Genomic DNA, 22,021 nt, shown 5'->3' with positions numbered 1-22,021 from the left:
GCCAATAAAGGATCAGAAAGTTAAAACAAATTTCTAAAGTTTAGTTACCCGTTATATAAAAGGATTAAACACAACATCCATATACAAGTTGGAGGTAATTTGCATGTATGTTCGAATGAAAACCGTTCTACATAATGATTTATTTTGGATTAATCATTATTGATAGTAGAGAAAATGCGTTATTAAAACGGGATTCCTAATGTTCTCTACGTAGTTTTTCTCTCTCTATGTAGTTATGTTGTGCTAATAATTTAAACAATATTCAAGGTTGGAAGTTGGAACCATTATATTGTACGTGTGGCTAAGTAGCAAACTTAAGCATTCTCAACAGATTATTTATAATACTCATCCGCAAAGCATTATATCACCAAAAATTATCATATTTCTCGATAGAGAAAATAATTATGTTAGCCAATAATTATGCGGCTTCACCACAAAAAAAAAACCCTAAAAAGGACCGTCGAGAAAAACTGAGTGCGAAGAGTTTGCGTCGTCGGTTTTAAACAAAAAGGTTTAATAACTTTCTCTCTCTTTTGTTTCTGTATCCATCGCCGCTGATTCCATTTTCATAACACGACGTCGTTACAGACTCCTCCGATGGACTTCCCGGATGATCCCTATTAAGCGCCTTACTAAACTGCGGCGGTGGAAGAAAAGGAACCGGGACAACCGGACCGGTTAGAGCTAACCCATGGTTCAACTGTAGCTCCATATCCGGTTCAGACCACTCGGTTTTCGATCGTTTACGGTTGACCGGAGATTCTTCCACCCCCGTCGTAATGAGCTTGGATCTTGAGGTCGAGAAACCGTCGCGACGCTGCAACCGCCAGATCTCGGTAGACTCATCTGAGGAGTTCAACGAAGGAGATTCGAGTAGATCTGAGATAGGTCGTAGAGTTCCGCCGCGAAGAACAGTTTCAACAGCCGCTTGGCACACGTGCCAGTTCCCGGTCCATAACATACCAACCGCTCCGTTAACCGGATTCACCGTCCTCCCACACGCTTCAAACAACAAAGACTGAAACAAAGCTGAACAAACAAACAAACCGAACATATAAATCTCAAGTTATTACAAAAGGAATCGAATCTTGTAACATAATAGTCTTGTATTAATGATGTTTCATGTTATATTCTTTTTTCTTTTAATTTTTTAATGTTATATTCTGAAATATAGAAATACTGATCGTACCAGGGCGGTTTTGTTCGGGAACGGCGGAGATGAAAGACATTAGACCGGCACGGCCAAAGAATTTAGCAACGAAGACAGTGGCGTGTCCTTGTGACTCGGCGGATTCGATCCATTGAAGGCAAGGACGAAGGATGCATGTTTCGCTGCAACCTTTTCGAAGAACTCTACATCCATTGCAACTCATATTATATGCCAACAAAGAAAAAAAAAACAAGAGATCTCAAAAAACAGTTTCAAAACTTATGAGAATATATATCCAATGTTTTAGGAGCAAGAAACACAAGTTTTTGATCTGATTAGATAGAAGAGTAAGAAGAAACAAGTTATAAGAAGATGAGAGAGGCCTAGATGGGGATTTATAGAGGCAAGTGAATAATAAAAGAGAGTGTGTGTCAACTTGTTTTCTTTTTTATTCCTTTGTCCTTTCTTTTCCATTATTTTTATTTAAAACCTTTCTGTATATAATATGCATACATATATAAAAATATTTCAAATTTATGGGAAAGAGAAGAAACTCAAAAAAGTTTGGTCTTTAGCCGCTTATGGTATTCTTGATATAACTTTGAAACCTTCAAATATTTACGTGGATCAAGAATACGTGGTAAGATAGAAACAACAACTAGAAATTGTATAATATAGTAGGTAATTCACTCAAACTATTAAACAATTTATGTTGTACTTACAAGTAACTAAACAAAAAAAAATAAGTAGGACAACACTACAAGAAAGGAGAGCGTTTGGGAAGTGATTCCAAAGGTATTGGCATTGGGGGAAAAGAGAGCGTTTCCGTTTCTCCGCAAACACTTGTCGCTGACTCAGACTCGTGTTTTTAAATATTACTTTCTTGCGTTTTAAAAATATTCGTTAGGTTGTACTACTCTATTCTTTTCACTCAATAAGTACTATAAAGAAAAGGAACAAAGCTGAATTTGGGATTTGATAGAGATAAAAAAGGAATATACAAATCTCAAATCTTACGTCAGGAGACGATGGGGTGCACGTGGATTTGATGAAATTATTGGTACAATTTGTGGTCTGTATTCTCATGAGATGTTTTTAGTTTAGAAAAATGAAAAAAGTAGGAGTTATTTTGTGTTCATTGGTATTTATCGAGTGTTTCTTGATGATTCGATTGTGCTGGGTGGTGAATGAATCATATGCATTTTAGTGTTTAATCATTTGGAGGGCATTATTGATACAAAAAAAAGATTATGAAACTAATAAGCAAATCACAAGAGGACAAACGTGTAAAAAGAAAGAAAAAAGAAACAAGAGAAACGACAAAGTGTTGTGGTTATGTTGATAAATATTCTTATATAGTATTCTCCAGTAGCTAGACCTACAGTCCGATCACCCGGATAACCAATCAATACTACTAGTTTTTTTCAATAACAAAACTTGAATTAAATGGGGTTTGCATCCCAATCAATAATAGTTTCATGTCTTGGGTGTTTGATTACGTTCTGTACATCAGGATGTTAGATCATATATTTTCATTCTAGTGAAAGTGTTAAACTAGTATAAGTTTAATGCTTAGACCATCATTTCTTGATATGTGTCTAAAACCCTAAAATAATGTAGAAGTGTTGTAAATTAGTTGTTTGTATTTTTATTTAATCAAAAAAAATATATCAAGGGTTGAAAATATAGCGCTGTAAGAGTTTCATTAGAAGAATAGACAAAAATAATTTACGTACACACAACCGAAATCTTGTCCATAACTGTGTTAATCTTATAAATCCACCATATTGCTAACTCTTTAACTTGCATCAGTCTACTTTCATGTACTTCCGATCACTTTGGAGCTTTCAAAGAAAGATATTAATAACGAGATAGGAACGTGGTGACCATAAGTCATGACCGCGTCGTCTTCCACAAACTCATGTGTGTCCAGATTATATAAATCAGATATTTATAAGTACAAGTACTATAAAAGGCTGTTTAGTTTATTGTATGTTGACTGGTAATTACATTTGACTCTACGTACCTACGACAACTTAAAATTTTGCAATATCTTGGAACTACGAGTCTACAAAAGCCGTTATTGACCCTTCGCCATGTCCAAAGGCTATTATCTCTGCGTGTGTGAGTCTCTCTCGTATTTTCTTTTGTATTCTATTAAAAATCAAAATATTTTCCTTTATTAAAGAATATAAAAATTGGAAAAGTGCTTTGATTGAGCAAATTCATCAGTGGCGAATTACTAAAAAACAAAATCAGACCTAATTAGAGAAATTTTAGCTCACATCATATTCCACTCTTTGTCGGCATAAGTCTTAAACTACTACTTAAAGTATAATTAGGTTTATTCTTTTATAGATACGACATGTCTACCTGCAAAATTAATCATAGCTTATTGACACTAGTCCAAAGTATTTGGTTGATATTTTAGTTGTAATAAGCAACACAAATAGGGCTAATGTAAAACATACAATTAAATATAACAAGGGCATGAAAGCATTGAAGCACTGGACAGAGACATGGCTTCGACTGGTGACATGTAGTATTAGAGTTGAGTTACAATAAAATGTATTATTTGATGTAGTTTGCAGTAAAAACTATGTGGTATAAACTGTAGATTTATGTAGTGAGTTCGCAGTAAAAATATGAGTTACTATTTTATCAATATTATTGATTGGTAACATTTTTGATGTATAAGTTGCAGTATATATTATTTTTTAAAATATAAATAATATTTTAATAATAATAGTGAAAAAATAAAATTCATAAATCAAAATAAACTAAGGATGTCAAAAATTTATGTACATAAATTTTTAATTACCAAACAATATTAAAAAAATAAAATTAATTGAACATTTTAATTGACTATTTAAGTGGAACTTATACAAATATTTTATTTACATAAATTTATAATCACCTGAAAATTAACAACTAAAATTATAGATTTTTTTAACTAATTAAAATGAAAATATGATTTTAGAAAAGCTTTTTTGTATAATTTAGAGAAAAACTTTGGCTAACAAGTATATAATCATATTAAAATTTTAAATATATTATATTAAATAATATAACTAAACGTAGGGCTAAGTGCTTATATGTATTGTAAATTGTTAATATTGTTAATATTCAAAAGGTAGTGGGGTAGTTAATTGACAAACCCAAAATTTTCAATAACTCAAATCTTAATACATGAGATTTTGGTTGATGTAGATTTAAGATTTGAGTTATCATTTTTACAAAGGCTATAAGTCAAAATTGTAACTCAATAATAATCAATTATAACTCAAACACAACTTCAAAATCTTAAAACTAATTCATGATTGGTAACATTTTTGATTTATATGCTCAAATCAACTTAAATCAAGTGTACTACATGTTACCAATCAAAGCCTATAATGAGAAAATTGTTCACCCAAAAACAAAACTTAACTTACATCATTTTCTAAATAGTAGACAAACTGAGATAATCGTGATGTCCTTTAATAGTAGTCATTGCAGCACTCCAGATTTTAGAGAAAAATATTTATCAGAACGATATGTATGATAAGAATCAACTACTACATGAATTTTAGTTTCTTTTTGTAATGGTCATGAAGAAAATCTTCCAGTGTATCTTAACTTTCTGCTTTACATTGTGAATTAGATATGAAATTTAAACATTTTCTATAACTGTTCCTGTCACTTCTGATGTGGCATACTTATCCAAAATAGCTTTTAGCTCTGTCTTCCGTACAGTTGAACTGGCTGGAATGTAACATGCAAGTAGCAATCACACTATTATACTACTATTTTATTAGCCATGCGAATGATCCGATCATATCTGATCTTCGTTTTCATGTTGAAAAAAAATTGTAAACATGAGTTTTTTATATGTAAAAAAAAAGTAAACCGAACAATAGTTGATTTGGCAAAATGATATTTTATTTTTTAAGATTTGATGTAATTAATATACTGGAACATATGCACATATATATATATATATTTGCTTATGGTATTTTAGTTTCTAATAGGACTAACCAAAAGAAAAATATAGTGAAGAAAAGTCGGACTTAAGATTGATATTTGAGATACTATCCACTTGGATAACCACATAAAACGCAGAACAACAAAAACCAGAACAAAGATTCGTTAGATTCTTTTATATTTTGGACAAAATCTGTCGAATGAGATTGGTAGCATATCCTCTGCTCCGCAAAAATATGTAGCCATGATATTCTAGCTATGAGATTGGTAGTATCATATGATTAAACAAATAAAAAATAATGAAAACTAGCAGATGAGATGAATTTTCATTTGAAGATTTTCAAATTCTATATGGATTATTATTTTAATGACATATTCTACATTATTATTTTAAAAGTTACAACAAAATAAATTAAAATAAAATATTTATATTAATGTGGATAAAATACTTAAAAGTATAAAGATGCTCTTGGAATAAGAGAAGAATCTTCTGTAACCAAAATAAACATAAGTGATCAGAATGTCAATTGCAACTTTCTCTCCTCCACAGAGATATCAACACGTCACACACGTGTATCTTACGATACTATCCACTTGGTTCAGAGAAAAACAAAGGTGTCACCTCTTTAGATTCAAAGTAAAGTCTTCACGAGATGGTGAAACATGCAATATTACTGGCGTTTTAGTTGTGGTAAGATAAGATAACGTATCCCCAACAACCATTGGTTCCATATTTTCACTGTAACAAAGGAAAAAAAAAGATATAGATTATTGAAGTTGAGATATAGAGAGGAAGTGTGAACAAACAGAGAAGAAAGAAGATCACATAACTTACTAGACTTTGATGGCTCCGTCGACTCCAAGAGTGGTGGTGAAGGTTGATCTGAAGAAGAAGCCATGGGAGCAAGAACAGCCACTGCATAACAGATGGCATCCTGAGATACCATCAGTAGCACAAGTTAAAGCCGGTGAGTTTTTCAGGGTAGAGATGATCGATTGCATGGCAGGTACTGTTAAGGACAATAGCTCTTCAGCCGATATTAAGCACGCAGACCTTTCTATGGTAAGATGGTTCAGTTAGAATCATGTGTGTCAATAGATAAGTCATGTTTTCTTTTGGTGCTTTGTGTCTGCAGTCTCATTGCCTAAGTGGGCCTATTAGGGTTGTGGATGAGGATGGTGTTGCAGCCAAGCCAGGTGATCTTCTTGCTGTTGAGATATGCAACTTAGGTCCTTTACCAGGACATGAGTGGGGCTTCACAGCTTCGTTTGATAGAGAGAACGGCGGCGGTTTCTTGACTGATCATTTCCCTTGTGCCACCAAAGCTATTTGGTACTTTGAAGGGATCTACGCCTACTCTCCTCAAATTCCTGGTGAGATCACATCAGATTCCATCTCTTTTGATTGGATCTTTTGTTGTTGATGTAGCTCACCATCATCATGTGTAGGAGTACGGTTTCCGGGTTTGACGCACCCTGGAATCATTGGCACCGCGCCGTCCATGGAACTACTGAGAATATGGAATGAAAGGGAGAGACAGATAGAAGAAAATGGTGTCAAGCCGTTTTCACTATGTGAGGTTGTTCATCAGAGACCACTAGCAAACCTACCAAAGGCTAAAGGATGCCTCCTAGGGCACGTAAGTGGTAGTTAGCCTTGTATTTTCAATGACAAAGGCCATGTTCGTTTGCAAGTCGCTGCGACAAGGCCTTGTAGTTTACCAGTCGCAGATCGCGGAAAAGTTTATTTTTAAGTCGCTAATTTATTCAGCTACTTAAAATTAATAACAACCTACAACACGAAAAAAGAACAATCAACAACCTTCAGCCAGTTGCAAGCCGCTGCTACTTACAAACAAACATGGCCAAAGTACTTAACTCAGACCTCTAAGGAACTCTTATTACAACAACTCTTTTGTAGATTGAGAAGGAAGCACCTGAATGGGAAAGGATTGCAAATGAAGCTGCAAGGACATTACCTGGAAGAGAAAACGGAGGAAACTGTGATATTAAAAACTTAAGCACAGGCTCTAAGATATATCTACCTGTGTTTGTGGAAGGTGCTAATCTAAGCACTGGCGATATGCATTTCTCTCAAGGTGATGGTGAGATCTCCTTCTGTGGAGCCATTGAGATGAATGGGTTTCTAGAACTCAAGTATGTAACATAAGTTTCTACTTTTGCAAGTTCTTCCAAACATTTTGATACTATTGTTATTGTGTAACGTTTTTTTCAAACTCATGAAATAGGTGTGAAATCATAAGGAATGGGATGAAAGAGTACCTTACACCAATGGGACCTACTCCTCTCCATGTGAACCCAATCTTTGAGATAGGACCAGTGGAACCGAGATTCTCGGAGTGGCTTGTCTTTGAGGGTATCAGTGTCGATGAGAGCGGGAGACAGCACTATCTTGATGCAACAGTTGCTTACAAACGGGCGGTTCTTAACGCCATAGATTATCTCAACAAATTTGGTTACTCAAAAGAACAGGTAATGGTTAATCATAATTAAATAATACATTAATGAAGTAAAAGCTAGAAACTGATCAAAAGAGAATATGGTGTGAACAGGCGTACCTGTTGCTCTCATGTTGTCCATGTGAAGGAAGAATCTCTGGGATTGTTGATTCTCCCAATGCTGTTGCTACACTAGCAATACCTATTGCCATCTTTGATCAGGTTTGAAACTGTGCGTCCCTCAGTTAATTAACAAGAGAAAGATAGAAAAATATTTTAAATGCTTTGGTATGTTCACGCAGGACATTAGGCCAAAGACTCGGAAGGTTCCATCAGGACCGCGGATAGTGAGGAAACCGGACGTACTGAAGAGCACATATGATGGAAAGCTTCCGATTACAAAGAATCCAAGCTGTTCAACATAGCTAATGAAATGTGTCTGTCATGTTTAATTAACCGTATGTTTTGAAATAAAGAGACCAAATGTGGTTTTCCTTAGTTGGAAGTTGGAAACTAAACTCAAGTAATAAAATGTATATGTAATCTTTATATATGCACTATTTTCAGAGTGAATGCATCAGATTCTGAAACAAAATAGACTAATAGATTCCTCAGTCACGATGGATATGATCATATAACATAAGACCCTCTTTATTACATAAGTCAACAAAATGTCATTTTCAACTTATTGTGATCGATGCATTGCCACACATACACAAAGATGAAAGAAAGTTAAAGGCCATAAAGAAAAGTCTATTGTCCTTTAGTTTGTGGATAAGGAATCTGCCAAACCAATGATTCCTCTCTTCCCATTACAAGAGAAAAAAGAAAAGAGAGAATAGAAGTTGCTGTACTTACTGTAATCGGTTTTAATGGCTCCTGCAACTCCGAGAGTGGTGGTGAAAGTGGATTTGAAGAAGAGGCCATGGGAGCAGGAACAGCCTCTGCATAACAGATGGCATCCTGAGATACAACCAGTTGGTGAGGTCAAGGCTGGTGAGTTCTTTAGAGTGGAAATGGTTGACTGGACTGGAGGTGCAGTCAAAGATGATGACTCTGCTGAGGATATTAAGAGCTTAGACCTCTCCACTGTAAGGAAGTTTTAAGGGAGAAACATAAGTAGACCTTGCATATAGATAAAAAGTTTATTGGTGATTGTGTGTGCAGGTTCATTACCTAAGTGGACCGATCAAAGTTGTGGATGAGGAAGGTGTTGCAGCAAAGCCAGGTGATCTTCTTGCTGTTGAGATATGCAACTTAGGTCCATTACCAGGAGATGAGTGGGGCTTCACAGCTTCGTTTGATAGAGAGAACGGTGGCGGTTTCTTGACTGATCATTTCCCTTGTGCCACCAAAGCTATTTGGTACTTTGAAGGGATCTATGCCTACTCTCCTCAGATTCCTGGTAAAGACACAATTGCATCCATGTACATTACTAGCTGTTCCTTGTTATGAGTCCAATGATTATACACATAACGTTTTGGCAGGAGTAAGGTTTCCAGGTTTGACACACCCAGGCATCATTGGCACTGCACCATCAAAAGAACTTTTGAGAATATGGAATGAAAGGGAGAGACAATTAGAAGAAAGTGGTCTCAGTTCCCTAACACTATGTGAGGTTGTGCATCAACGCCCACTTGCAAACCTACCAATAGCTAAAGGATGTCTCCTAGGGAACGTAAGTTTTTTTTTTTTTTTGGAATATTAGGAGGTTCGGGCTGAAACCATAGCATAGCATGTAATATTAGTTTCGTCCAAGCCGTAAGTAAGTTATATTGGTGATGCCATGAGAAATTTTTTTCCAAGTGTGTACTTACCTTTGAACTCAATGTAGATGGAAGAGGGGACACCGGAATGGGAAAGGATTGCAAAGGAGGCTGCGAGAACAATCCCAGGAAGAGAAAACGGAGGAAACTGTGACATAAAGAACCTAAGCAGAGGCTCTAAAATATATCTTCCAGTGTTTGTGGAAGGAGCTAACTTAAGCACTGGTGACATGCATTTCTCTCAAGGTGATGGTGAGATCTCTTTCTGCGGAGCCATTGAGATGAGTGGATTCCTAGAACTCAAGTATGTAAACATAAAGACTTTCTTATATGTTCTTGTTGTTTTTTCTTGTGCTATGTTACTGAGAAACTCTGAACCAATAGGTGTGAAATCATAAGAAACGGGATGAAGGAGTACCTTACACCAATGGGACCTACGCCTCTCCACGTGAACCCGATATTCGAGATAGGTCCAGTGGAACCAAGATTCTCAGAGTGGCTGGTCTTTGAGGGTATCAGTGTAGATGAGACAGGGAGACAGCATTACCTTGACGCAACAGTTGCTTACAAAAGAGCGGTTCTCAATGCTATAGACTATCTATTCAAGTTTGGTTACTCAAAAGAACAGGTACTAATCTTTCTATCACACTGCATTAAAACTCTCTTGAGAGAGAAAAACTAATAAAGAAACAATGGTGTGTACAGGTATACCTGTTACTCTCATGTTGCCCATGTGAAGGGAGAATATCTGGGATAGTCGATTCTCCAAACGCACTTGCTACACTTGCAATACCCACATCCATCTTTGATCAGGTTTGAAACCACAACCCTCTCTTTATTACTTAACTTATAAACCATTTAGATAGGCTTGAGGGTTTGGTTAGTTTGGTTCAACATTAATCTTACCGAATTAATCTGAAATAAAGTTTGATTCAATATTCGGTTAGTTCGGTTTTTGTAAACCCTACCGAATTTAGATTAGATTTTTGAATTAATTTTGTTAAAATTTTGATTAATTACGGTTATTTCGGTTAATTTGGTTCGAAGTTTGGTTAGTTCATTCAAGTTTTTGGTATGGTTTGGATAGAAATTTTTGTTCTTAAAGACGAAAACCGAAGTAACTGATTGCCGAACCAATCAGAAAACCTTCCGAAACTTTGGTAGTTCGGTTGTGGATTATGTTTGGTTCAAAATCCCAGGCCTAGTTTTAGAGGAACCAGCGTTTGTTCTGTTCTTGACAGTTAGTTAGCAAAGAAAGAAACATATGCCAAAACATTAAACAGTTTTTTGTGTCCACGCAGGATATACGGCCAAAGACTCAAAAGGTTCCAGCAGGACCTCGGATAGTGAGAAAGCCAGACGTTATGAAGAGTACATATGATGGCAAACTTGAAACTACAAGGAATCCAAGTTCTTCGTCTTATAGCTAACACGTAGACCGTATAAGGCTATAAGCAATCATATGTTTGGATAACATAATAAAGGCAAAACAAATAAAACTATACATTCCTTCTTCTACATATAGACATCTACATAATCTATCGTTAAACAGATGATAGCTCGCTCTGTTTCAAAACACGGAGCTGCTGAAACATGGTGATCCAAGACGAGACTTTTAGCTACTGCCCAGAAACGCTAGGAATGGAAGATGAAGAACAAAGCTCCATTGCTTCATCAAATTCGAACTATTCGATTGATAAACGTCTCTGCTTTGATGTTTTGGCAACGAAGAAGATGGCATTGTTCAATTGATAAATGTCTCTCTAGCAAAGCCCGTAAACGCCCATTGGGGATCCTCAAATCTATTACGCATAATTCATAAATAAATAAATAAATAAAAAAAGTTAAGTAATTTAAAAATAATGAAAATAAGAATTTTGACTAATCCAGTATGCTTTTATTTATAATGGATAGTTTTGATAATTATAATGATTTATTGATGATTGCGCTTACAAAAATAATTAGTTTCTTACGTACTGGGTGGTTCATTAGGTTAATGTGGTAAATGTTTTTGTTAAAATATAAATATAGTTATTGAACTTCTCGAGAACTTTGTTTTTTCTGAAAAAGGGCTTTCAATTGTCTCGAGAACTTTGTTGTTCATAAGGTAGTTGCTACTTTAAGGGCAAACTTATAAGAAAAATTGTACAAGATTGACGGTGCTACCGTGCTAGCCTAGGATCAAGATTTTTAACGTTAATTAAGGTTTAATCAAGATTTTCCGTATATCTCTCCAACTGTTTAACCAAATTTTGAGCTAACATGGTTACGGCATGTGTAATAGAAAGAGCACAAACATCACCACGAGAGAATCGGTTACGTTTGTCGTCTGCTCATTCTCACATGCATGCGCGAATGTGTATGGACGATGAAATTTATCACGAAAATGAAAAAGATGATAGAATGGGCTTTGATTTGACAAGACGAACCAGACACACAAAGATGAGGATGAAATTGATATATACAGTTTTTATCGCCGGTACTCAGTAGTCAGTACACATCGCTCCATGACTCTCTTTTATCATCCGTATCCAAAGACAAGTCGAAAATATTTATTTACATTGCAAATATTTTGGCATCTATACGAGTGTACGACTGCCAGTGCAAAATTTATTCTGATAAATATTAGATAATTGATATATAATCTTTACTACTATTACATACATTTACCTTTGACAAATAATTATTCGATAATTAATAAATTATAATTATCGAAAAGGTAAAAAGTAGATAAATCGAACGGCTTAAAGCAGAATTTGTTTCGTCTATGAAGTAGTATGTTCTCTGAATTGCTGCAATACACGTCAACTGCATTAATGTCTAATAGTATCTCACGATAACAGTTGCTTCATATGGATCCAACTAATTAACTAGTATTTGTACGATACATATAGTTTTAAGATTAAATATATAGATGATTACCTTGTTCAGCTATTGAGGGGTTTTAGTTTTGGGTTCTAAAAACAACCTTATTTTTTGGTATCTCAAAGCACGTATCTCAACAATCCTTTCATTGGAGATATTATTTTAGTATAATTTGTTTATATAATTAAATTTTAAAACTTTCATGAAAATGAAATCAATGTAGGTGGGCAATAAGTAGATACGTGGTATTAAAAAGTTCTAATAGGTTTTTCGTAAGTTTCCATTTGAAAACCCCATCTCACCTTCTCTACTATTTTTTTTTGTATTTATTTTAATAGTGAAATGTTCACATACTCTCTTATTGGAGTTGCTTTAATAGTCTCCGAAAATTCGAATTCTGAATTTATAATGGTTGTTTATCCTATTATATGAGTGTACAAAATATAGTGCTAAGATCAACTATTTGCAGTACAATAATAGGATTCTGGAATAATAGAAAGAGGGAAGCTCCGAGTTACAGCCAAGAGGCACCTAAACAAGAAACCTGCAACTGCTAGCAGAAGTCCCATCTTGTTCCTTTGACTATTTTTGCTTCACCCAAATAAGAAATAAACCTTAACAGAGTATTTCGACCCAAAAAAAATCCTTAACAGAGTCCAATTATTCACACTTTAATTATGCATTTTCTAATGCCAGAGTTCTTTACTGTTTCAAATTCAAGGAACAAATACATGATTGTTTATTTGAATTTTACTATTTTAGATAAGCCTTTTTGCCAACGCCTATGATTATAGTTTTATCACTGTTTTATTCTTTATATTGTTATATATAATATCCATCCGGAAAAAAAAATATAAACATAAAAAAAATTAGAATCGGTTCGTTTGAGCCATATATATAATATATAGTTCTACTATACATAACCAGTATATTCAAATATACTGGCGCCGTAATGATAATAGTTTTGTGGTTTCGTGATAAAACATATATTTTGCTTAGCTAAGAACTTACAGATAACAAATCTTCTTGTGAACCAGATTTCTGGATAAAGGAGACTAGGCTAATTTGATAGATAAACTTTGTTTTTTCCAAATAAAAGAAAATGAATGGATAATCACTAGTAGATATTTTAGTGTATATTGGAAAAGGTTATACAAATCTCAGATTTTCTTATAGAGTAGATCTCTGATTGTTCCTGCCACAAACATCGTGATTCTGTATGAAACGTCATTTCAAGCACTCTTAATTATCGCCCACTATTCTCCCTACTATAATGCACTCTTTCACACACTCCTACATTTACACTTATAATCGCAAACTAAAAATTAATGTCTTTGACGATAGCTGGTAGTAATTCTTGGAACATCCGGTCTTAATCTGATATAAGTTAATGACCAAATAGCTCCAACTAACACTAACATAGTATTATAGACTTAGTTTGAATTGTTAGCACATGTACCGAACATCAAGATATATATATATATTTAATATTTTACACATCAAGATATCTTAGTTTCTATGTGAATTTTTATGTTCGTGTGTTTAAGTTTGCTTGCAATAATAGTTGCTAAAAGCCTTGATAAATATATACAACCAATATGTATCTGTATCCGTTACCTTAACAGAGATAAAATTTGATTTTAACTCGTAGAAGTATGTATCTATCGTATGGTATTACATCACCGCATATTGACATATTCGAATATAAGTGCGTAAACCTAGACGTTATGCGTATAGAGATAATTCGTAAGTTTGTTTCAGGATCTGGATCAGCCAACACCAACATAATCTTATCTTGGTGGTCTTCCAAAGCATAAGGCACGTACCTAATAAAAATAGTTTACTACTATAAAAGTTAGGAATTAAATGTTTGAATTGACACTTCCTCTGCCCGGCCGCTTTGTGCTTTCGCCATTCGCAGCTGGGATTTACATTTTTTCAACAAATAAATATACACAAAAGGACGTTATTGTCATTTTACACTATCCGACACAAGTCGGTAAAACAAAAATTATTGTCTGACTTCTGCATGGTTTGACTAGTCTTAAGATTCAAGTCTCAATATATCGTTTACCAACTTCCTTGAGTTAAGTTTGATGTATTGGTTTTTTCATGTTAGATAATTATGTAACAGTTAGATTGCTAAGTCATTAGCCCGTGTAACCATCACATGGTTATTGGATCAGATCCCGATGCGCTCTACGTACGTGGCTTTATTGTCGAGGTTTGAAATAGTACAATGTATTACAAATGCATAATTCGCGGCAGAGCAGACAGAACACAAAAGTTACACAATAAACGTTGAATGATAGTTTTCAAGAACATAGTTACTACAAATTCATTACCACTGTAGTGATCGAAATGATATTTCAGTTTTTACTTAGTTTGTAAAGAACAGTTAGTATTGGAGCTAAACGAAAATGTTAGCACATTGCAAAATTTCTTCGTTATCTATATTGGGAATCAAAGTAAACACATTATGTACCCATTGGTTATCGTTAGATCACTCAACAAACATACCATCATGCATACATGTGAATAATCAGATAATTATAACCAAATAGTTGCTTACGAACGTTCAGTAATATCACTTCCGATTATGAAGCTTGGTGCTGTCGAAGTTGGACCTTCTCAGCATATATTTACAAAATAGTCTGAACTTTTTTCCTGGACCAGATTGCAATCTAAAGTGGTTCCCTCCACACTCTTAGAAAGATGGCATGAGTGCATGTTACGATATAATATATTTGGAGACAGCGGAACTACGTTTTGTACAATCAACAAACAAATTATTCATGGATTCACAGTCTTTAAGTGTATTGGTAGTGAGATACCGAACATCATCTCCGAAAGTTGATGGAGATGACGACATGATGTTTTGGAAACTGTATGTTGCTTTGGATCAGGTGAAATCTTGTGAAACATCTTCGTGTATTTCCTTATTTTTACCTCTAAAATATAATAATTTTAAAATAGAGATGTATTTTTTAATATATTTTTCTATTTTAAAGAAAAATATTTCAAAAGATATTATTTTATTTTACAGCAAATACATTTTGTTCATGAAAGTTGATAATTAATCCTATTTACTTTAAATTTTTACAAGATTTTTATAAAATTATGACCTTATTTAAACTATTTTTTAAAAGACTATTATGTGAATAAAAAGTGTAATTTTATTTTTATAAAAACTGTATTTTCTAAAAACGCAACTTGATGATTATAGATATAAAGATTTTAAAGTTAAAAGATTATTTTGAAAAATATATACATGAATATAATACGAAAATGCTATCTTGACTCTATATTTAGAGGAGAGAAATATCAATCTTTATTTAAAAGAAAAAAAATAGAAATGGGTTGAACAACTTTTTTCCTGTTATAGAATTTAGAAATGAAAATAACAATGAGTTAAAGATTCTTTTACTCCACCGATACATTGCTCTAGGTTTACATTGTAGTGATATTAAAGTTTATAACAACAGAAAATCAATTATATATATATATATATGTGTATCTTTTGGGCTATTGCTTCCGGAGATATTACCATTTTCTGCCGGTTTTTGTAATCCACGATGTGTTCCGTTATGAAAGATTATAAAATTTTGAGTTAAAAAAAATATATGTGTATCTTTTTCAAAGTTGGCATAGGTAACTTAGTATTAATTCTATAGTCAGATATCGAAAGTCTCTGTGTTGTCATCATAGTAACATCGAAAACAAATGCCACACATGCTACTATTACAAATCAGACGAAAATTGTTTTCTGTGATTTAGGCATATATATATGTAAAATTATTGTGGTGGAAAATTTAAAATAAAATTATCATATTTTTTTGTTATTGATGTAAAAAATAGTTGCATAATCCAGATATGATACAATATACAACAACTCACGTAAAAAAACACATAAAAGTGAACGATAATAGATGATCCAAAATAAAACAACTACTATAAAACAACATTGTCCCATTCAAACAATGTCAACTATCGTAAGCAATGTAGGGTGCAATTTGATTACAAGATTTTGAAATGAAATTGTTTAGAATGGCTTATTCTTACCATTTGAATGGAACAAAAAAACAAATCTCATTTCAATAATTTCTTTTGGAATGTCTAGAAAAAATGGAATGTAGTTATAAAATATTCATGATTAAAAAAGTTCATGAATAAATGAAATGAGTGGAATGAAATTCAATTTTTTTTATTTTACAAATTTATTTATTTTATTCATCTACGTTCTATTTTTCAAAATTATATTTATTCATAATATTCTTTAAATTGGTAATATTTAAATTAAAAAAACAAATGTTAACGTAAATGATTACTCTGGAGATGGTGCAATGCATTCAGAGCGATGATGTGAAAGGTGATATGTGTGAATTTATGGGCAAAGGAAAACGAAAATTAGAGAGAGAAACCATAATGAGTTAACGGAGACATAGCCGCCATTTCCACTTCTCACTCCCACTTACAACACTTCCGTTTGGGCAAGTTTTCAAAAAAAAAAGTATTCGACATCAATGCTCGTCTTAATCACCATTAACCTGCTCATCATTAATATATTAATGCCCACTATTTTCCAAAATACTGATTTTACTTCGCGAGGAAAACTACATTTCGTGTTTCTAATAATTAGAGATTTAATGCCCATTAAAGACGTTTACTGTATTTCACAACGCACCTCTACATATTCATTCCAGTAACCTATTGTAGTAAAATGAGTACTAAATAATTTTTGGAAAATAGTAAAAGGAATATATTCGGTCATGGTGTTTTTTCTTATTTGAATATAGTAAAATAGTAAAAGGAATTATATATACAAAAACAAGCCAATCATCCATGCATGGCTATACGATTTGTATAATATTGAAAACTCGATCAAAACATGTGCCCCATCCAACATAAAAAATTTGATCGTTTTTGTTTTGTTGATGATGACATTACGGCGATATTAACTCAGAATTTGTAATTATAGATTACATGTTTTGGTGATGATGACATTTTTTTGTTCGGCGAGCTAGTGTTTTAGATAAAATTTGGTGGATATATTTTAAAATAATTCCTAATCCGCTAAATAAACAAAAGGAAGACCCCTTCAGTTACCGGTTAGAAGCATTAATTATGAAAAAGGAGTAAAACAAAATGGGTACTGTAGAAGCTATACATAACTCTACTCGCCTTCTCCAACTTTTAAACCTCATCATAAGTAAAAAAGTAGCCGATTTATTTTTGTAAGTCTTTTTCGATTTCCTTTTAAATCCAAATCCTATATACTCTTGTTGCTTCTCTGTTCATTACTTATACCTCACGTTATATATCTAGCTTTCTATAAATGCTTCTCTTTCCCTCACTTCTCTCAGTTACACACTCACCTCCCTATCTAATATAAAACCCTATCTACTCCACTCTTCCTCTTAACTTATTCTCTCTTTCTCTTTGCTCTGTTTTTCTCTCTCTCTCTCTAAACAAAGCAAGATATGACGGTGGTTAGAGAATACGACCCGAGCAGAGACTTAGCCGGTGTGGAGGATGTGGAGCGACGGTGCGAGGTCGGTCCAAGCGGCAAGCTTTCTCTCTTCACCGACCTTTTGGGTGACCCGATTAGTAGGATCCGACATTCACCTTCTTTTCTTATGTTGGTAATTTACTATTGCCTTCCAATATGTTTTTTTTTCTTCTTCTGTTATTCCGTCTTCCTACTCTCTTTTAAACAAAACAAAATCGATTTTTTATCTTATAAAAACATTTCCATGAATTGATTTTCTTTTTCAAGTTAATTATTTCTCTATTCAAATATGTTTCCTCCGACTCTTGATATGATAAAAAAGCTCATCATTTATATTTTATGAACAAATTGTATGTTAGAGACATTTCAATTTATTTATTTAATAAAGGTTAAGAAAAATGACAAATTTAATAACGGAAAATTTATTATGGCTGTAACAGGTGGCTGAGACTGGTACGGAGGAGAAGGAGATAGTGGGCATGATTAGAGGTTGTATCAAAACCGTTACATGTGGCAAAAAACTCGATTTAAATCATAAGTCCCAAAACGACACCGTTAAGCCTCTTTACACTAAACTCGCCTACGTTTTGGGGCTCCGCGTCTCTCCTTCTCATAGGTAACGTTCCGTTATTCCCACTAATCACGCATGTAAAATGAATCAATTGATTAGGTAATTAAAACTAATCATTACTCGTTAATTATGCAGGCGGCAAGGGATAGGGTTCAAGCTCGTGAAGATGATGGAAGCATGGTTCATGCAGAACGGTGCAGAGTATTCGTATATAGCGACTGAAAACGAGAACCAAGCTTCGGTTAACCTCTTCACCGGAAAATGCGGTTACTCCGAGTTTCGTAAACCGTCGATTTTGGTCAATCCGGTTTACGCTCACAAAGTAAACGTCTCGCGTCGTGTCACAGTCATTAAATTGGACCCGGTCGATGCAGAGTCGTTGTACCGACTCCGGTTCAGCACAACAGAGTTTTTTTTTTTTTTTTTTTTTTTTTGATAATCCAGGGGTTCCCCACTTACGTGGGTCATTCCCCTGGGCCCGGTTAGGCAGCGGTCCACTTCACCCGGGAGGGCTTTACCTGGGCTGGGGACAAGGCCCAACACCCAGTACCGCATTTGATGACAGAATGGGTAGTTCGCCTCCGCTTGGCGTCGAACCCGTGAGCATGACAATTGGCGAACAGAGTTTTTCCCGCGTGATATTGATTCGGTGCTGAATAACAAACTCTCTCTGGGGACTTTCGTCGCGGTGCCACGTGGCAGCTGTTACGGATCCGGGTCTGGATCATGGCCCGGTTCGGCTAAGTTCCTCGAGTACCCGCCCGAGTCATGGGCTGTTTTAAGCGTTTGGAACTGCAAAGACTCGTTCCGGTTAGAGGTTCGTGGTGCGTCGCTGTGGAGGCGTGTGGTGGCTAAAACGACTCGCGTGGTTGATAAAACGCTGCCGTTTTTGAAACTCCCTTCGATACCTCCGGTTTTTAAACCGTTTGGGCTTCATTTCATGTACGGGATTGGAGGGGAAGGTCCACGTGCGGCAAAGATGGTGAAGTCTCTGTGCGGACACGCGCACAATCTGGCCAAGAGAGGAGGTTGCGGCGTTTTGGCGACGGAAGTCGCCGGAGAAGAGCCGCTGCAGCGAGGGATACCACACTGGAAAGTGTTATCGTGCCAAGAGGATCTTTGGTGCATTAAACGACTTGGAGATGACTACATTGACGGCGCTCTTGGTGATTGGACCAAATCGCCACCCGGCGCTTCTATTTTTGTGGACCCTAGGGAATTTTAAAGTCTTTTTAAACTTTTGATAATAGTTTTTATTAACCTTGATGTCATATTAGGAGTTGATCTCTTAAAACTCTTTTAAGATCTCTTGTAAGGTCTTTTTAGTTTTGTTTTCGTTAGTGTTGGTGTTAAAGTAGTGGGAAGAGGCAATATCTCCTACTTTTGGGTTTGTGTCTTCTTGTCTTGTAAATGGATCTACCTTTTTAAGATACTTTTTCTCTGGCTATGTTAAAATACCGATCTACTTGTATTTTAATTATATAGAGTACTATCATGAGCGCTTTAATATGTCGAATGAAGTAGTTACGTTCTGTACGAATCTTATCATATTGCAGACAAAATAACAATTATGATAGTAGGAGAATATGAATCTACAGAATGTTTTACCAATAATGATAACGTTCACTATTGTGTCATAACCTGTAAAAGTACGTTTTAAAATCCACGTTTTAAAGATAATCTTACCAATACCAAACCATTATTTATATACACTTTTTGAACACCCACTAGAAAATCCCATTCAAACTAGATAGAGAAAAGACACATTGTTAAGAGTAAATAAAGTATAATATGATGTATATTAGTTTAGTTGTTCTTTTTAGGTGGGATTTAGTTCTTAGTACTTTGCTAATTCGAGATTGATCCTTGATGGATACTGGAGGATGAAACACATTTTGATATCGCAAGTCTTACGTGTAAATGATATGAATATCAATGTCATGGACCACGCTTTTTCTCCATCTAATGGTCCCAATGATGTTAAACTGATAGATTTATATGTTTCTTTTGGTTGTTTGCAGTAGCATGATTGAAACCTTTGAATCGGGTTTTTAGAACGTGTCTTTGTCCAAAAGAGGTATTGTCGAGTCGTGAGCACTGAACGAGTCAGGGATAGTTTATACCTTTAAGGTCTTGTTCATCGCATCACAAGACATGTGGAGATAACTTACTACTTTGTGTTTGAATATTATATTTTAGTTATAAAGATTGAACAAAATAAAAGTTATAAAGATTGTCACATACGTGCGTATGTTGACCGGAGGTTTGGTTTTTAGCTGTTGTGAGTTTATTTCATTTATCATTTCTTAGCAATTTATGTAAGGATGTCCGACGTTTATCACTTTAGCAGCAGAATGAAGACTTGCTCGTTTTTACACATTTCTCGTTTATGTAATGTTGAGGCTGATTTAGCGGCAAAATCAGCTCTCGTATCTGTAAACTCTTCCCCCTCGAATGGAGGCTGAACTCTTTTATTGCAATGCAATTGTAGTTTAATAAAAAAAAAAGCAATATATGTAAGGATGTTTTGATGGTTAATCAGATCCGATTTGATCCGGTTCTAACTTCTATTTGATGCATGCAGCCATGCATGCAGATTATTTTTTTTATTTTTTTTTTGCTAAAGATGCCGATTAGTTTGTTTCTTTTTTCTTTTGGAGTTGTAGTCTTAATTATTCAAAGATTTGTGATTTTGTGTATCAGTGTATAGTTTCACCGACAAGTACAAACTGAAAGCCCAAATGATAAGTTTAATGGATTTGAAACAGGCTGGTTACGAAGGATTTTATCCTATTTATTTACCGTATATACTCATGTAAATTATATTTATTTACCGTATATAATCTAGTAAATTAAAGTTATCTTGGATAAAGTTTTTGAAAACTAGGGACCAAATATATTTTTCCTGTAAAGATTATGTAGGTAGTAAAAAAGAGGCAAGTCTTCACGATGTTCTCAAGTAGAAGATCTTGTGAATCATAATGTAACATAATGAAAGTTCCCAGTGCAACAATTTGATAGTCATATTTCTTTTTCGGATAATTAACGATCCATATATTGTAGATGTGACGTGAGGCCACAAAAGCACTAGTATATGAACATCTAGACGAGAAAAAAAAATTACGAGCACTTTGTTCACACCCAAACAAACATCTCATTCTCATATATCCCCCACAAAAACAAGGCCGCGATATTTATTCGAAGAGAATATTCATTATGCGAGTGCGTCCGCAAGGAAAATGATGTAACATTAGTGAAGCTAAATATTTTTTTTATATAATATAAGAAAGAAAACCACAAAGGATATTTTAAATATAATGACGGTGGCGAAGTAAATTAGAGTATCATTTTTGTCGGTCTAACATCAAGAGCATATGTATTAACCAAAAAAGAACAATGATGGTAGAAGTATATAGGATGTGTGATTCAAAGAAAATATTTTATAAGAATTTTTTTATTTAGATGTTTTAGAATTGTTACAAAAAAAAGAAAAAGATGTTTTAGAATCATTCCATTTTTTTAACATAGAACAATTCTATAATAAAGTTGAGTTTACAATAACCCTATTTTATTATGAAGTAAAAAATAGAGTGATGAAAAAAAAATACGAAATAAATCAATGTTTATTCTATACATAGTTGAAAATAGAATGAAATTAGATCACTGTTTATTTTAAATTTCATTTTAGAATAGATTATGGAATGAAGTAGAAAATGTTATTTAATATGTAATAAATCT

At 34.2% G+C, this 22,021-nt stretch overlaps 4 protein-coding genes across 4 annotated transcripts; 3 read left to right on the top strand and 1 right to left on the bottom strand.

The window, feature by feature from the left end:
• Nucleotides 1-271: 271 nt before the first annotated feature.
• Nucleotides 272-1,761, bottom strand: LOC103859023 (LOB domain-containing protein 39). The gene is made up of 2 exons (XM_009136538.3): nt 1,190-1,761; nt 272-1,029 (listed from the first exon to the last, which is right to left on the bottom strand). Exons 1-2 carry the CDS (start codon nt 1,371-1,373, stop codon nt 500-502), a joined length of 714 nt encoding a protein of 237 aa, XP_009134786.1. The 5' UTR covers nt 1,374-1,761; the 3' UTR covers nt 272-499.
• A 4,015-nt stretch (nt 1,762-5,776) lies between these two features.
• On the top strand, nt 5,777-8,145 carry LOC103858933 (formamidase). Its single transcript, XM_009136427.3, has 7 exons — nt 5,777-6,176; nt 6,250-6,487; nt 6,563-6,753; nt 7,035-7,270; nt 7,363-7,606; nt 7,687-7,794; nt 7,875-8,145. The coding sequence occupies exons 1-7, from the start codon at nt 5,958-5,960 to the stop codon at nt 7,995-7,997; spliced, it is 1,359 nt and encodes a 452-aa protein (XP_009134675.1). The 5' UTR covers nt 5,777-5,957; the 3' UTR covers nt 7,998-8,145.
• Nucleotides 8,146-8,327: 182 nt separating this feature from the next.
• LOC103858845 (formamidase) lies at nt 8,328-10,887 on the top strand. The gene is made up of 7 exons (XM_009136312.3): nt 8,328-8,663; nt 8,740-8,977; nt 9,060-9,250; nt 9,407-9,642; nt 9,723-9,966; nt 10,044-10,151; nt 10,640-10,887. Exons 1-7 carry the CDS (start codon nt 8,445-8,447, stop codon nt 10,766-10,768), a joined length of 1,365 nt encoding a protein of 454 aa, XP_009134560.1. The 5' UTR covers nt 8,328-8,444; the 3' UTR covers nt 10,769-10,887.
• A 255-nt stretch (nt 10,888-11,142) lies between these two features.
• Nucleotides 11,143-20,780, top strand: LOC103858747 (probable N-acetyltransferase HLS1). Its single transcript, XM_009136202.3, has 4 exons — nt 11,143-17,845; nt 18,153-18,328; nt 18,419-18,692; nt 18,909-20,780. Exons 1-4 carry the CDS (start codon nt 17,684-17,686, stop codon nt 19,506-19,508), a joined length of 1,212 nt encoding a protein of 403 aa, XP_009134450.1. The 5' UTR covers nt 11,143-17,683; the 3' UTR covers nt 19,509-20,780.
• The last annotated feature ends 1,241 nt before the right edge of the window (nt 20,781-22,021 follow it).

This window comes from Brassica rapa, chromosome A01 (genome assembly GCF_000309985.2).
Source record: "Brassica rapa cultivar Chiifu-401-42 chromosome A01, CAAS_Brap_v3.01, whole genome shotgun sequence".
Classification (NCBI taxonomy): Eukaryota; Viridiplantae; Streptophyta; class Magnoliopsida; order Brassicales; family Brassicaceae; genus Brassica; species Brassica rapa.
Note: the sequence above shows the minus strand (reverse complement) of the source record. Positions and strands in the feature narration are given on the sequence as shown.

Coding starts and splice junctions, on each gene's coding strand:
- LOC103859023 (XM_009136538.3), bottom strand. CDS start 1,373: ATGAGTTGCAATGGATGTAGAGTTCTTCGAAAAGGTTGCAGCGAAACA. Junction 1,030..1,189: donor TCCCGAACAAAACCGCCCTG/GTACGATCAGTA, acceptor TTGTTTGTTCAG/CTTTGTTTCAGTCTTTGTTG.
- LOC103858933 (XM_009136427.3), top strand. CDS start 5,958: ATGGCTCCGTCGACTCCAAGAGTGGTGGTGAAGGTTGATCTGAAGAAG. Junction 6,754..7,034: donor AAGGATGCCTCCTAGGGCAC/GTAAGTGGTAGT, acceptor ACTCTTTTGTAG/ATTGAGAAGGAAGCACCTGA. Junction 7,607..7,686: donor TTGGTTACTCAAAAGAACAG/GTAATGGTTAAT, acceptor TGGTGTGAACAG/GCGTACCTGTTGCTCTCATG.
- LOC103858845 (XM_009136312.3), top strand. CDS start 8,445: ATGGCTCCTGCAACTCCGAGAGTGGTGGTGAAAGTGGATTTGAAGAAG. Junction 8,978..9,059: donor CTACTCTCCTCAGATTCCTG/GTAAAGACACAA, acceptor ACGTTTTGGCAG/GAGTAAGGTTTCCAGGTTTG. Junction 9,643..9,722: donor AGTGGATTCCTAGAACTCAA/GTATGTAAACAT, acceptor CTGAACCAATAG/GTGTGAAATCATAAGAAACG.
- LOC103858747 (XM_009136202.3), top strand. CDS start 17,684: ATGACGGTGGTTAGAGAATACGACCCGAGCAGAGACTTAGCCGGTGTG. Junction 17,846..18,152: donor CACCTTCTTTTCTTATGTTG/GTAATTTACTAT, acceptor TGGCTGTAACAG/GTGGCTGAGACTGGTACGGA. Junction 18,693..18,908: donor TCCGGTTCAGCACAACAGAG/TTTTTTTTTTTT, acceptor TGGCGAACAGAG/TTTTTCCCGCGTGATATTGA.